The sequence below is a fragment of the Phaethon aethereus genome (genome assembly GCF_964289735.1).
Source record: "Phaethon aethereus genome assembly, chromosome: 4".
Lineage (NCBI taxonomy): Eukaryota > Metazoa > Chordata > Aves > Phaethontiformes > Phaethontidae > Phaethon > Phaethon aethereus.
The window spans coordinates 65,394,805-65,410,522 of NC_138578.1; the positions used below are offsets into that span (position 1 = coordinate 65,394,805).

General features: G+C 42.8%; 1 protein-coding gene across 3 annotated transcripts in view; it reads left to right on the forward strand.

Annotated features, from left to right (window-relative positions):
• Positions 1 to 15,718, forward strand: part of PPARGC1A (PPARG coactivator 1 alpha) — a gene marked incomplete at both ends in the record, with an annotated part of 170,139 nt that overhangs the window by 126,474 nt on the left and 27,947 nt on the right. For all 3 annotated transcript variants that reach the window (XM_081999240.1, XM_081999241.1, XM_081999242.1), the window contains 3 exons: positions 12,766 to 12,960; positions 13,923 to 14,045; positions 14,960 to 15,164. In XM_081999240.1, the coding sequence (XP_081855366.1) occupies positions 12,766 to 12,960; positions 13,923 to 14,045; positions 14,960 to 15,164 (523 nt within the window). The remainder of the gene's footprint in view (positions 1 to 12,765; positions 12,961 to 13,922; positions 14,046 to 14,959; positions 15,165 to 15,718) is intronic.

Below are 15,718 nucleotides of genomic sequence, written 5' to 3' on the forward strand. Positions count from 1 at the left end.
CTTTGTAGTGCTAGAGTAACACTTAACCAGGAGAAATTTAAATTGCAGGAGGTGGATAGTGATGTTAATCGTCATAAGGAAGATGGAGCATTATTTTTGCTGTGTGACTGTGGAAGGAAAGGCTGAGAAATAGATGGCTAACATCACTGAGTGCGTATTTTCAAAGACAGGGCTTGCTCAGCAGCCAGGTGACAACAGACATGTTGTTTATTTGACAGAGAGGCTATGAACTTAACTCCTGACTCAAAAAGAAAACTTGCTTCCCAAATGAAGACATATGGAGGGGTTTAATGGCAGTTGCAAGACATGTGGCTAGGTTATGCCACTATGCGTGAGCTTATAAAGGCAATGGGTATATATCTGGTGAGGGAATCTGTGAATTCCACCACTATTTAACAGTGAAAACATTTCTCACCCTGAAAAGAGAGGCAAAGAAAAATTGTGTCTGAGGGGACAGAGCCTTGCCCATATGTGCGAGTCCCCTTACGGTACCAAAAATCATTTTGTTTTCTTCTGAAGTCCTGGACAGTGAGCTAAAAATGTCTCACTCGGAGACATATTTTGGAACTTCAAGATTAAATGTAATAAAGCAGATTTTAATTTTTATTCTCTTTTGATGAGACATGCAATGAGAGAGTGAGGGTGCCGCGTTAGAGTATCTTTTGATTTGCTATTTGCTATGTGTTAAACATTTATATTTCAAAGAAGCGTTTGTACCTATACCGAGTGTTTGGCAAATCCAACAGCTCATTAGATGTTAACAATAGCAACACTGCTAAATACAAAGCATTCATAGGCAAAGTACCCCTCAGGCTATATCTCTGAGAGAAAAAAGTGGCAAATAGAATCAGAAACTAATTAAATAGTCAGCTAAAGCGAGCATAACTTTAAAAAGCTCTAAAACTACCAAAAATGGAAACATATTACAGTTATCTGCATTCACAGTGCAGAACAAGTTTGGTAGTATTTAAGATAATTCTCTAGTGCCTGCTATTTTTAGTCCAAGGGTAAGCTTCTGTAAGAGCCTTTCAGTGTTGCATCCCTTTAACCTGGCCTAACAAGCTAAGCCCGTAAGCTGTTTGATTTCCGTCTTACAGGAGGCAGAGAGATAGCTAAAACAAACCATTTGTGGGGAAAACGCTCAGCCTATCTTGTCTTAAGAGCTTTCTTCGTATAGATTTTTTTTTTCCCTAAACGTCCCATTATTAAGCGTTGCTTGTCAGAGACCATAATGTCTGGCTTTGCTGCTTGGAAATCGTAGAAGCGCAGGAATGAAAGGAGGATTTTATAGACCCAGTCTGATGGAAATAAACATTTCTGCACTGCCACCGCTGAAACCCAATCGGGGCAGTTCAGGCCATCGCTATTGATGCGTCTGAGGAAAAAGGAACGTATTTCGTTTTTCTCGGGGAGGGAAGGGCAGACATAAAGGGTCTGATTTGCTTCTCACTTACACTTAATCTGTCCTGGTTTAACTCCATTGATTTAGCCGGGTGACGCTTGGTTTGCGCTGCTCTAATCCGAGGGGAGTCAAGCTGGGGTCGGCGTTAGCTCCCCGCGCCGCTGGCACTCGGCTCTGGGCACCCTTTGCTGTCGGAACAGCGGGCGAGAAACGCCGCGGCGCCCATTGCGCGCTGGAGCTTTGGTGCTTCAGGTGGATAAAACTTCGCAGTATCGTTCGCTTACAGATGCCTCTTTTGTACTGGAAATACTGTATGGTTCCCCCCCGTAATGTACAGAACGAAGTGCAACCGTGTTTACTTTCTTCTCTCTCCCCCCTTCCCCTTCCTCCCCCCCTTTCTCTCTGGTGGCGTGTGTGTAATCCTTGCGTACGTTTACAAAACAGGATTTTATTGCTACCTAAACAGGAGTAGTCGCACCCGCTCCTCTCTGAGCAAGCCTTGGGCGCGGTATCCTGTCCTCGGTCAGAAATGGGTGGAAGCAGAGGTCATACTGCCTGGGTCGATGGTAGTAGCTCCAGCCTTCTGCCCCTAAGAAGTGTCACTTAAACAGGTTTTCCCTTCCCAGGACACTGGGTATTAGGAGCGGCTCTTTCGTCTTGGGCTGTTTCCAGCCCACACCTCCCTTCCCCTCTTTCTTCCCCCTCATTTTGGGTGCTGACGGAGCCTGGCAAAATATCTCGGGAGGCCATCTGAGCCAGGAAAACGTAGGCTGTGTTGAAGCCAGTGATCTGCAGGGTCCCAGCTCTGGTTTAGTATTCAAATGGCTGCAATTTACTTATTATTCCTGGGGTTAAGCACATCCCGTGGGGTTTTGGCTGTGCAGCTACATAGGCTCAAATTATAACTTGTGTTAACTTCAGTGGGGATAACTTTTAAATTGAAGATGCACTTGACATGAACAAATATGTCAGTGCAATTCCAGTAGGGAATGCGAGCACAGCGTCTACTACGTTGCAGGCAAGATGAACTTAAGTCACCTTTAAACTCATCTGAATTTAGTACTGCTCAGCTGCAAAACTCATTTGATAAGGAGGAAGAATTAGCCCTTGCTGGCCCCTGGCTGGTCTGCCATTAGTCCTGGGACAGGTTGGTACAGACAGAGTACACAGGAGCTGCTGCTCTCAGCTTCAGCGTCAACATACCCGAAGAGCAGAGGACCAGGTCCCCAGCTAGTGTAAATCTGCATAGCTCCGTTAAAACCTGTGGAGAGGCCCTAATTTACAGCAGCTGAACATCTGGGCCCAAGTTCTCTTTCTTTTGGTTACTAGCAGGATTAAATAGAAGTACCCCAAATTATTTATTGTAGGTGCTGTGGCAGGATCTTAAAGCCAATTTGTAAATCAGGACACCGTTGTGAAAGGGGTTGTGTGAACACATAACAAAAAGACAGTCCCTGCCTAAAGGAATTTATGGCCTAATTAATAATGATATTTAGTGCATTGATAAATACAGCTGGACTTGACTGCCTGTTATGGGTCATTTTAAAAATGCCCAGGTTGATTTTCACCACTTCTGACGAAAAAGGGACTGCTAAACATCAGTGCCTCACAAATTAAAATACAGTCTTTTACATAGTACAGATGGAGGGCGTGTGATCAGGAACACACACTTTTAAAAGACTAGTAGAGAATGGGCAACGTACTCAGTTTTGACTAAGAAATAAATAGAAGATCGGGAACTGTATCCTGCACCACAGTATGCATGTGCTACATAACTCTGCTAGGCTGGCTGAGGGTAAATGCACAAGGTAGCCGTAGTGTAAACTACCAAATTAGTTTCACATTTTAGTGTCAAGCCCACTTTATCAACGTTGTCTGTGAAGACTAGTGAGTTCCAGGAAAATTAGAAATAAGCCAACAGTGGATGTGCTCTAGAGGAGGCTTTGCAACTGGCGGCTCTTCTGTGATCTTTATTTTTTTTAATCTTTTCTGTTTTAAAATCACCGTCTGTAGTTTACGATTTTATTCGCATACACAAAATTGCATTGAAAGAACATTAAAATCTTAGCACCTAGTGACAAATCAAGGAAATACATAGTTAAGGATATTATGAGACATCTATACGAATCCAAATGCTTAGCCGGCAGAAGATTCGGACACATCTCATCCTGAAGAGTTTCCTAGGTGGTTGTAAGGTGTTTACCTGGATGCACTGTTCAGTCACTGTTTTTTTGAGACGAGGGCTTATTTATCTGCTGGGACAAGCTTACATTTTGTTTTCATGGGACTGTAAAAGCAAACTGAAAAGCCTGGTAAAACGCAGCTGTGATCTGTGCTATGTTAAACCCTATACCCGTTAGCACCTTCCTTACTATGGCATCTCCACAATCTGACTTGGTGCTTTGTTGTAAAGGAGCATTTTATTGCTTTCAGCCTGGGACGCTCACAGAACGGGTACCTGAGGTGTTCTCTCAGCTGAGCATCTCCTTACATATGGGAGCACCACTGAGGTTTTTTGAAATTTTTTTAGCCTGGTAAGAATAGAGCGCACATATTTAAAGATACATTTTTTTCCTCTTTGTGGTGATTTCTGCAGGTTTTTTTAGGGCTAATGTCTACTATCTTTTTTTATTTTATCTAGCTAAACCACCTCTCTAAATGGTGTGTCACTCAGCATGTCTGCTGATGCATAGCAGGAGGATGTTGGAGCTGAGACACTTAAAAACAAGAGTATAGCTACATAGATATAACATGGAGAGTAAATGCATCTTTAGCCTTGTAAACAAATTTTTGTGTTGTGTCTGAATAAACTCTTTCAGCCAGCTCAGACCAGATGGCAGCTTTCCAGTTAGATCGCAATAAAAATTGATGGGAAGCCCAGCTATATTGATGATGTACTGGTCCATTCATGCTGCAGGTCTAACGAAAACCAGTGTTTTTCTTTTTTTCTTCCTGTGAGACATGACTTGTGTTTGTCATACCTGTTCAGCAGGCATGGTGGTAGGTTTGATTAAGCTGAACACGCTGAAAAATTAAAACATCGTAAAAAGCATTTAATGAAGTTGATACTTTACAAATGCTAATTTCCTGGTCAAATTAAATTCCAATTTTCTAACAGTAAAAGCACCAGATAGAAGTGTTTTATTTTGCTGTTTAAAAAGGACTTTGTGAGTATGTGTTCTGTTCACACAAAAAACAGTCTCCACATAATTGAACAAAATTTAAAAATATATGTAAACTGTTCTCTGCTATATTGTATATAATTCTGCTCTGAAATTTATATTTGTGTAGAGTCATAAATCTCCAGAAAGAAGTAGGGATTATGATAGATACCCTGACACATTGAATATAATTAAAACTAAAGCAAATGCAACACTGAAATAGAGAATGAACAAAAGAGACAAGATTATGCTTCATAGTTTGCAAAGGAAGGGTCTGTACTACCACTCAAGTGCGTTTTTTTGAGATGTGTGTCATTATCAAGAGGAAAAAGAAGTTTTTGCATCAATTACATGTGTGAAATAATCACTGCAAAATATATGTAGCTCTTTTTTTCCCAGAACATGCCATGCTGCCTAACAAAGGTATATATGAATGTTGACAAATTTTGTGTTGGTGCATAGAGAGATTAGTGTGGGCATGTACCATAAATCAAGTAAATAAATAAATCTGAGCAAGCGGTGTTTGAATATTTGGACTGAAATACTGCTGACGCCGTCACTGAAAGCTCTGCAACGGGGAGAGTCCCAAAGATCTTCCCTACCCGATGCTGTGGCCCGTAGCCTTCCTCCCCCAGCAGTACCTCCCTCTTTTTGCGGTACTCATCCCCTGTTAGATCTTGTCCGGATTGGCACCCTTGGTCAGGAACTGTGACTCTCCACCCTCCTGTATATTTTAGGTGCCTAATGATAATTAAACACCTCGCCCGGGTGGTTGCTCGGGACCGTATCCCCTGCATGAGGAAGGGGAAGGGAGGGTGGGTCAGAGGCGCCGCGCGCGGCCCCGGGGGACGCTGCTGGCTGCTGGGCTGCGGGCAGCCTGCCCACCCTCTCGCGGGTGACGTGGGCCGCATCCCCGCTCCCCCGCGGCAGCTCGCCTCCTCCTCTGCTCGCCCTGCTTCCCCCCCGGTGCCCGTGGCAGGAGAACGTCACCTCCCCCTTCGCTTCTCCAGCCGTCCAGGAAAACTCCTGGCCTTTCTTTTTTCTGTAGCCCTTCGTCAGGCTCTTCCTCCCCTTTGCACTTCTGCCCTTTCCCCGCTCTTGTTTTTCCCCAGGCTAGAGTTTTGTGCTTCGATGTGGAGCTCTGCCCCAATCTAGCCCACCGTGGGCTGGACAAGACGTGCCAGGTCTTCTCCTGCTGCAGTACCTCACCTGTGAAGACCAGGTGTTCTTCTCTGGCACTGGGCAAGGCAGCACGATGTCCACGGCGTGGCTCCGCGTTACGGACATATGGTTCCCGATAAGAGGTTTGGTAATGCTTTTACAGTGTCAAGTCCTGTACAAGTTATAAAGCCCCTCTAGTGAGCTAACCTGGTCCAAAACATAGGTAATGCATTTATTTAGTAATCAGCAAATTAGCCTATGTAGTCAGTAAACACTGAGGCCCAGACTGCCGAGTAGATGATTTGCTTTCAGGTGTTTTCTCAATATTGTGCTCAGCATCAAGTATAAATTGAATAGAGTGACCTTTTGCTACTTAGTCAAATGGACTGCATTTCTAAAGATTCTGTGGTTTTGGTTTCAATTACCATAAATTTTTGATATTGGGTCTACCACCGGTGCACCGATTCCAGCACAGCAGTGCCTTATCATTAGTTCCCTTAACACAGTCAACAGCACGATAGCTTGATCTCAGATGATTTTTTTGTTTTGCCTTTTCCCCAGAATCAAAGATTGCTATCATAGAGGGGAGGGGTGCAGTTTACACAGATGAAATTGGAACGGATAGCAAAACGTGAATGGATTTTGGTCAGACGATGTGAAACGGGTTACAGGTTGCTAGCTGGATCGTCAGGTTTGTGAGATGAATAAGTCAATTAGTAGCTCTTCAGTTTATTAGAAACTTAATTGCCAAGCTGTAATGGAAGCTTCTGAACTGCAACAACTTGTTAGAAGCAATAAAAAAAGTGACTTTGTGGTAGAAGAATATTTAGCAGGCTCTTTCAAACTGACATGGTTAGCTTTGAGCAGAAAGGTTAGTTTTTTCACCTGAAAAGATGATAGCCCATCTCACAGGAGCTATGGCAGCATTACTTCACGTGATCAAAGACACGACCTTAAAGAAAACCCTATTTGCAAATGGACTGTGCCGTCGTTTTGCGTTGTGATGCTTTAATCCCAGATACTTGACAGAAGTTTCAGGATGTCAGGTGAGCGTGTCTGTCTTTCAGAAAGAAAGTAACCTGAGTTTCAGTTACCAGGATTAAACACGAGAACTTTTTGAGACTAGAAATATACGCCATGTTGAGTATATTAATAATAATAAATACTGTTGCTTTTATGTTGTTATGTCCTGGAGAAGGGAGGGAGGAAATAGATGCTGCAGGTGCTCGCATCTCCTTCAGCCTGTGGAGCTTGTGCAGGTCCTTCTTGTGGTGCCATAATGTCCCTGGGAGCGATGCCGGTAGTTCGTTCCACTGCACTGACCTACCTCTGGAAGTTAAGCATTGCAGTACCTGCATTGTGTGTAATTACACTAGTTATTTAACATCGTTTTGGGGGAGGGTGGGATGGCAGAGCATATTGCTTCAGGTCTCTACGATGTCTCCAGAAATCCAGCTGGAGTGAAGTTTTTACATAAATATGGGGATGTGGTCGCTCCAACGGATGAGGTGTATACGCAGTCCATATGTTGGGCAATGGGACTGCTGAAATAGGAAGGCAAGCTCTGGATTCAAGTGGTCTTTGCCTACGGGTACACGTGGGGAATAGGAGTGCAGCTGTCTCCTTCAAGAAGAGAAGATCGCTTGTTTCCTTCCCCTACCCTAAAGGCATTTGCACAGGGGTGGTGATAATTAATCCCCACATTTCTACTACATATAAAGAAACCTGGCTGTAATTTTCTCCTAGTGGGACTCCATTTTGTTTTTAAAGATAATTGATAGCTCTGGACTTAAGCATTTCAATTATGGGAGTGTCTCTTGGGGACCGGACTAACAGACCTTGGAAAAATGTTCTAATGCAAATGCATCATGTGGATTTTTACTGTAAGACAGCACAGGATGCCTAAGGATTTGCAAAGCAGTTGAACAGTAAAAGAAAAGCTGAAACACTTCTCAATGTATAATGCCATGGGACTCGTTGTGAGCAGGTAGGGTGGAACAAGTGGTTCTCCACTTGGACCACTGATTCCTCTTCAGCCCTGGGAGAAAATACTGCCAGGTACGGCCAGCTCTCAGTCGAGGAGAAGGGGGCACTTGCCTTGGACAGCCCACTGAGAAGGGAGCAAAATCACCGTGACAGCACTGTCTGCGCCAGTGCCCTGGCAGGTTGGCTCCTGCTGCTCCAGAAGAGGGAAAACTTGGGCTGTAATTCTTCCCTTTCATTGTCCTTGATCTCAGCTCTCATTTTTCGCTGGCAGGAGCAGGAAGACCAGCCTGCATCCTAATCCCTTCCCTCTTCCTAACCTTCCTTGTGCTTCTGCCCAGCCTGCGACTCCTTATCTTTAGGTGGCGAAGCTTGGTTTTTGGGGCCAGGGCTGAGACACCATCTGCCCCTACTCCTGCTTGGTGGTATTGGTGAGCTTTTTGGTGCCTCTGCATCCCTATGTGCAAAAAGGGCCTAAACTGTACCCCTCATTTCTCCTAGCGGAGATTCACAAATCTTAAGGATGCTTTTATTCCAAAATGTGTCATTAAGGAATTAAATCCTGCTGGAAGTCCCAGATGTGCTCACAAGTCATTTTTGTGCCTTTGAAAGTAGTGCCATAATGTATTAGTATTTTTAGATCACTCGGATATTTTCAGCTGGAGGAAAATCTTTTCTTTTCTTTGTTAATTGTGCTATGAATAGATCTTAGGCTACTGAAGAGAAGTGAGTCGATATGTTGAAATGGTGGTCCCTCATGAGTTCAGGTGTACACCTGGCTGCTGTGAATTGCATACCGAGCTGGGCTGCTGGAGCGGTGACAGCTTCCACCAGCTGTGGGTCTGTCCCAAAGTTTGCTGGGCTTTTTACGAAGACGTGGCAAGCTGCCACTGCTCCCAGCTCCTCAGGGCTGTGGATTAATACTACAGTTTAGACCCTGATCTTTCAGTAAGAATCAAGGCGGGCCCCTGCACCATTCAAATTATCAGTAAAGAAACTTTAGAGCAGCAGCAGCATTCATTAGCTGACTTCACTCCTTGAGAGGTGGTAAGCAAAAGCTGTTCATGCAATAATCAGAAACGAAAGGCAGAAGGAATCAACCAGAGGGAAGGTGTTGGAAGATACTGTTAACATTTAGAAAAGATTTTCTAAATGGTGGGCTTGACCCTTTTCCGGAGTGAATCAGCATACCCAAGCTGACTGCGAGCGAGCTGCAGCAGAGTCCTGTCTCTGCACCTCTGGGCACAGGCTTCAAGGTTTTCAAAAAGGGGTTGGGGCATGGGAAAGACAAGGTGGTTGAGCCTCCATTGCAGCTCAGTCTTAGGCATCTGCAGCGGGATTCCCGACAAGTAACATGTATCATAGACATAACACGGTAACCACGAGGTGAACCCGGCTCCATCAATAGGCAGAATAAGCAAAGGAGAAAGAATTATCAGGGGTAGAGGATTTAAATACCTTTGTGTGGGTAAATTATCAACTCATTTCTTATAGCTTTTCACTGGCCAAAGAGAGAATATCTCTGGAGACATTTTACTGAAGGCAGAAACCCAATTAGAACAAGATTGTTACACAACTAATAAAGTGTTTTCAGACAGAGAATTATTTTTAGTGCTGTAGAAATTTTAAAGCATTAGAGCAAACCATGTAGGAGCAGAGAAGAGCACAGTTAGAAACTTTTCATGGTCTTTAGGCTCCTAGATCACTCATTTTTGAGGATCGGTTGGTGTTCTGGCAATTTAGAACACTAGCTGGTTTCCATGTTGCATTCGCCCATGCACAGTGACACCAATGCCAAATCTTACTTCTTTTCAGAGCTGACGGCATTCTGGATATGCTAGAAACTTTTGCTGTCAGAAGCAAGGAAGTGGGTGTGTTCAGTACTCTGGTTTCTTGCCTCCTTCAGCTGGGTGAAAATTTACAGGGGTCAAAAAATGTCTGGCCCCGGCGTCTTTATGTTAAACTAACAACCAGAGATGTTAAGAAGTTCATGCGGTGTGGCTGGGAAGCGATGCGTAACTGCTCCAGCATTAAAAAGTCCCATTAGTTAGCAAGATGCAGTCATTCTGAATTGTTTTCATAACTTTTTAATAATTGCATGTATTTGCCATGCGACTTTATGTTTGAGATTATCCTCCACCTTTTTTCTTACACACTGTAGTTCATTTAGGTGGTTTAAGTACTTAGGATCTCCTCCTTTAGACAGAAACCCTTTCAGGGTCACACTGCTTGGAAGTTAAGAAAACGGCGGAGCAAGTTCCGGAGACCACACAGCGCTTCCTGTGACCTCGGTGGAGATGGAGGGTGCTCAGCTCCTCCTGACTCACCAAGCCTGTGTGATGCACAGGTTGGATGCCGGTCTGAAACATGAACTTCTCCGGCGACAGTGCTGGAACTGTGAAAGAGCCAGCCTTTGGCCATAGCGTTGCTTCTCCCCAGTGCTGTCAACACCAAGACTCCGGTTGCGGTAGCAAAGCAGAAAGCTGCTGCTTCAGTGATTATTGCTCAGACGTTGATGTACCCAACCATCTCTCCCTCCGCATCTCCCCTCAGCACCATTTCTGCTGTATCTAATAATTGTGTTTCTTTATAAACAGTAATTTAGGACAATTAGGAGCAATAGCATAGTTAAACCTTTAAAAGGTTATCTCGCAATGTCATTTTCTTGACTAATGTGTTTCTGCTGCCATGTCGTTTATGAATAGACATGTGTTAGCCAGCTAGTGTGCTTCATCTGTGGTGACTTTGATTTATTTGCTCTGTAAATTGGGACTGAAGCAATAATGGAAAGTGACATTAATTGTTTAACAGAGTCCCCTTTGTCACATCCTGTGCTTTCTCTGGGGTGTTTGAATGTTGAAACTTGTACAAAACTAATTGAAATTGCTGTGATGAGGATCGGTGTCCACTCAACTTTCTGTTCTTGAATGTCAGCACACTTGAATGTCTGTTTAAAGCACGAGGGCTGAGCAGCTAACAGCAAATATCAGGGTTTCTTCTGGCATGCTATTATTAAAGAAGGCATTCCCCGTTAGAAATAGTAACACTTCCAGCTTTGTAGTCCGTTTTGTAAGCTGCAAGGCTCAGTAAGGGGGGGAAGTGGTACACCCCACCAGCTAGACTTGCTGGAGAAGTTCCTGGTGTGGGGCGGGAGGGCAGGCAGCCAGACCCCCCTGTGGCCACCCCAGGACTGAGGGCTGGCTCTCGCCACCGTTCATCCCCACTGCCTGCAAGGAGTTTGAAACGCTTTTTCGCCTGATAACACCTTTTCGTACTTTCTAGAAGTGACACGGTAATTTTCCTCTTTGCCTCTCAAAAAGTGGCTGTGAAAAGCTGCATTTAGAGCATGTTTTTATTCGCAAATTGTCTTCCTTCTGCTTATTTCCATCCTCTGCACACTGAACTGTCACAGCACTGTGCGTCTGTCTGCTTGGTATGGTGGAAAACACCAGATACCAGGACTTAGACTCTTCTTCTCAGTGGTCAGGCCCCTTTTGGCCTTTTAAGTAAATGCTTCTCCTTAGCATTAGCTCTGCCTGAGTGTTTATTTGTTTCTTGGGGATGATGCTATAAGCACCAGAACAGTCTGTGCTCTGCCATAGCTTTCTAGCTCGAGGACAGAGCTTTTCTGTAAGAAGCCGTGAGGTGTGATTTGGCAGGGAAGCCTGGCAGGAGCAATTATCTGTGTGGTTTACGAGCATCTCTGTTCGGAGTCTGGTAGGTACAGTCCTACTGAAAAAAGTCATGCTAAGGGATACCCAATTTCAGTTGAATTTTTTTTCTTTTCTGAGCTGTTACTGTCAGTGTTTTGTTGTTGACTTTTTTAACTTTATACTCTTTTTTTCAAAGGGTGAGCTTTTGCTTGTCTTACTGATGTATTCCATGCTAGTTCACTTTTAAATGATGAGATGTGAACTCAGCTGAAATCTCTTCACAGTGTGAACCTGGAGCATGATGAACCACTCTGAAGCTGGTGGAAAAACTCCCAATTTGATATCCCTGGAATCAGTGAAAGGCTTTTCATTTATTTTAATAGCACTAGGATCAGCCTAGAAATCCTAGATAATTGATCTGTCAAGATCAATTTCCAATCTTCCTGAAAAATAAATATAATGATTTTTACACAATTCTACTCTTCAGAACTCTCAGTACTCCAAAAACCTGTACTGTAATATACAGTAGGGACTGTAGGACTTTCATTAAAAAATCAGAAGGCATTTAAATTTACTCAGTTCGACAAAAAGAAGTCTTGTTGCTGAAATAAGATATCTAATATAAATTAGCATTACAGCCACATCTGATTAGGAATTAATCTGCTTTTTATAATTGAAGTCTGAATTAGATAAACACATACAATAGTCGCATTGAGCACTCAAACAACGTAACTCGAAAGGACAACTTCAAAGGCAACCTGCTTTAATACATTTCTTTAAAAGAAACCCAAAGAGCCTGCCATTTACAATACAAGTCCTGATGGCTGGTCTTATGCCAAAATGCTCAGAAATGAGAAGGTTTTTACTTGGTTTTGGAGCAAGGATTTCCAGAAGTATGGAAGGGAGAACCTTTCTCTCTTACACCAGGCCGCGTATATGAACAAGGTTTTCCAAATTTCACTGGTGATTCATTTTGGTCTTGTGATTAGCTGTCTTTCTTACTCTCTGGTTCTTGTAATTTTGTCAGGTCAATTAGCTGATATTCAGCGTTGAAAAGAGAAAGAAAGAGACAGCCTGGGCTGACACCATGGTGTCAGCAGCTTAGGCACATCCTGTAATACAATCCCTGGGTGATTACTTCTCGTTGTTAACACCAGATTAAAAAAAAGAGTTGTGGAAGAAAAGTAAACTGGAGCAATACAGTGTGAGTGCAAAGAGGTTTCTCTTGAACACAGAGGTGGATAATTTTATTGCGCTTAATTACATCTTCTGAGACGCTGTTGCAGGTTACTGTTTCAAAGGCTGGTTTAACTGTGTTTTGACTGTTTTTGCACATGCAGAGGCATCATTTTGTTCCTTTTCTCTTCTCACCTGGCTGCTCTTTTTGTTTTGTCCCCTCCCACAGAAGATAGATGAAGAGAGCGAGGCAAACTTGCTAGCTGTTCTCACTGAAACACTGGACAGCATCCCTGTGGATGAGGATGGATTGCCTTCATTTGATGCACTGACAGATGGAGATGTGACCAACGAAAATGCCGCTAGCCCTTCCCCAATGCCCGACGGCACCCCTCCAACTCAGGAGGCAGAAGAGCCGTCTCTAGTAAGAACCCTTCCTACTGTTTAACAGGAATTGGATGTGCCTCTGGCTACCCGCTGCATGGGTATGATGTAGTCACAGTAAGGTCTGGACTTTTCATTTAGCCTGGAAAGGAAAATCAAGTAAAGAACTGAAAATTATGCGGGGGAAAAAAACCCCACCAAATAGCCATAGGATGACTAATAAGGCAATCTATTAAAAAGTGTGTTGAAAAGATTGTTTTTGAGATTCTTGTGCTAATGGCTGACACTTTTGCTTATCATTCTGTTCAAATAAGTCGGGGTAATGGTTTTTAATTCATATTTAATTTCTCAGGGCTCTTTTTGTATGTATGTTTAGACGTCACTTTTGATGATCTCTAAAGAAAGGCCAATTGAGTCTGGCAGGATGTGGGGCTAATTTTGTGCATTTAACATTGATTTGACCATTAACCACCAGCTTAGTGCTAATCAGGGCAAAACTGAACCTTGGGTGAGGATGTGGGTGAAACCTTATCTGCATTTTCCTCAGTAAAACCAGTTTGAGATGTGATTCTGTTTCTGCTGGAAGCCCCTTATCACTGGCTTCTGCAGAAGCAGAGCCAGATACCTGCATCGTGATGCTGTATCCATTAGTCTGTTAAAGTTAATGTCTGTTTAGATCAGAGGCCTCTTCTGTCAAACAGATCACCGAGAATTTAATTTTTCCATGGATTCAGAAATCCAGGGCCCCTGTCATTTCTGCTTGCCCTGCAGTATACTGCAGTAAAGGGAGCAGAAATATGCTGCCAAGCCAGAAGAAAATGAAATCTGTTTGCTCTGGGGAATATCAAGCCCTTCTTTCTGTTTTACTGTACTTTGCTTGCTGAAAATTGATATAGCTAACTTCAAGTAACTATGCAAAAATGTAGATAAGTAATTTTAATCCATAAAGATGCATAACTTTACTCTTTTCCTTCCACCTCCCTTTCCCTGATGTGTTTGTAGCTTAAGAAGCTCTTGCTGGCTCCAGCCAACACTCAGCTAAATTACAATGAATGCAGTGGTCTCAGCACACAAAACCATGCAAACACTAATCACAGGATCAGAACAAGCCCTGTGGTTGTTAAGGTACAAACTTAATCTTTGTAATAAGGACAAAAGAAAAAAAAAAAAGGAAAGAGAAAGTGTAACAAGGTCTTTTATGCTTTCAGCAACCAAGCAAGCAGTAGATATATATGTATTGTAATAATCTGCCTACTATCTTGCAACTGTTTTTAAAAAAAAAAAAAGTGAACAGATTATAAACTGGGTTCCAGAAAATCACCTGAGCTCCTTTATGATCTGAATATTTCATTTATGCTTTTTCTCTTGGCAGAGTTCAGTTGTAGTCCCACCGTCTGTTACTCTCGCCTACTTTATTGATACACAGAGTAGTAGGGGGTACAATAAAATTTGCTGATGGGCTGGTGTTGTTTATGAGTGACTCCAGGATGCGGGACTGCCATTTTACTAGCTGTCTGAGCTAAGAAAAATGACACTGGATTCTTGGCAAAAGATGTATATCAGCCATTAATTGGATAGAATGGGGGCTCTGACATAATTCTGTTAGCAGGCAGTATTAAACAATGTTTGTCTTGCCGTTCACTGTAACTGAAAACAGAGCATTTAGGGGTACTTAAGAGAGTTGTGAATACTGGGCTCAAGCAATCAGCAGCAAATTAAGGTTTAAACCAGCTTATTTTTTTGTTCACAGTAAAGGCGCTGTAGGGTCTTGTTAGTTACATGTTGCTGAGTAGGAACATTGAAATGTAGGAGAAATGAAATAAAAAACTGCATAAATGTCATTTAGGAATTTTAAATGTAATTTTCTTTCCTTGTTCTGCAAACAATTATTCACAGCTCATAGATCTAGTACACTTAGACTGAACACTTCATTGAAAATCTCATCTCTTCAGAAAACCTATATCCATTCTGATAAGGTTCAGCTCACTAATTTTAGCTTTCTTTTTTTCCATTTTATTTTATTATGCCCTGTTTTTAAGACTGAGAATTCATGGAGTAATAAAGCAAAGAGCATTTGTCAACAGCAAAAGCCTCAAAGACGTCCCTGCTCTGAACTTCTCAAATATCTGACTACGAATGATGACCCTCCTCAGACCAAACCAGCAGAGAACAGGAACAGCAGCAAAGAGAAATGCACCTCCAAAAGGAAGCTCCATCTGCAGTCTCAGGCAAATCATCTGCAAGGTAGGTGTAGGACCGCAGAACACAGCTTTGGTACCAGCAGTAACGCAGGGAAGCTGAAATACCACGGTTGTGAATACCCTCAATACCTCTTCTGTTCTTTAGATTAGTATTGTAAATCTGGCTTCTCTTCCGTGTAGGGAGAATTTTAAAACAGTATAATGAAGTTAGAATTAGTTAGCTAGATTTAGGTTTTAAACAATTTTAAGCCTGTCGCTATTGCCCCCAGCCTCAGAAGAAGAATCTTGGGGTAAAAAAGGTTTAACAAATACCACATGTTAGTATACCAAGCTAGCTGGAGACACTTACTCACAGAGTACTGTACCGCTAAGAAATCATTATACCCCTAAACAAGCTGGGCAGGCCAGTTCATTAGTGAGCTGCTTTCCTTTTTGCTAGCGTAAAACTGAAGGCATTGTTAACCTGCCACATAGTCCTTAAGAGACAATAAATAGTGCTCTCCCTGCTACACAGAAAGCAATAAATGTGTCATTCCTGTTAAAGCTGGAATGCCGGTTTATAATTTTATTTTGTAAATAGTCGAAAATTTAGCTGCC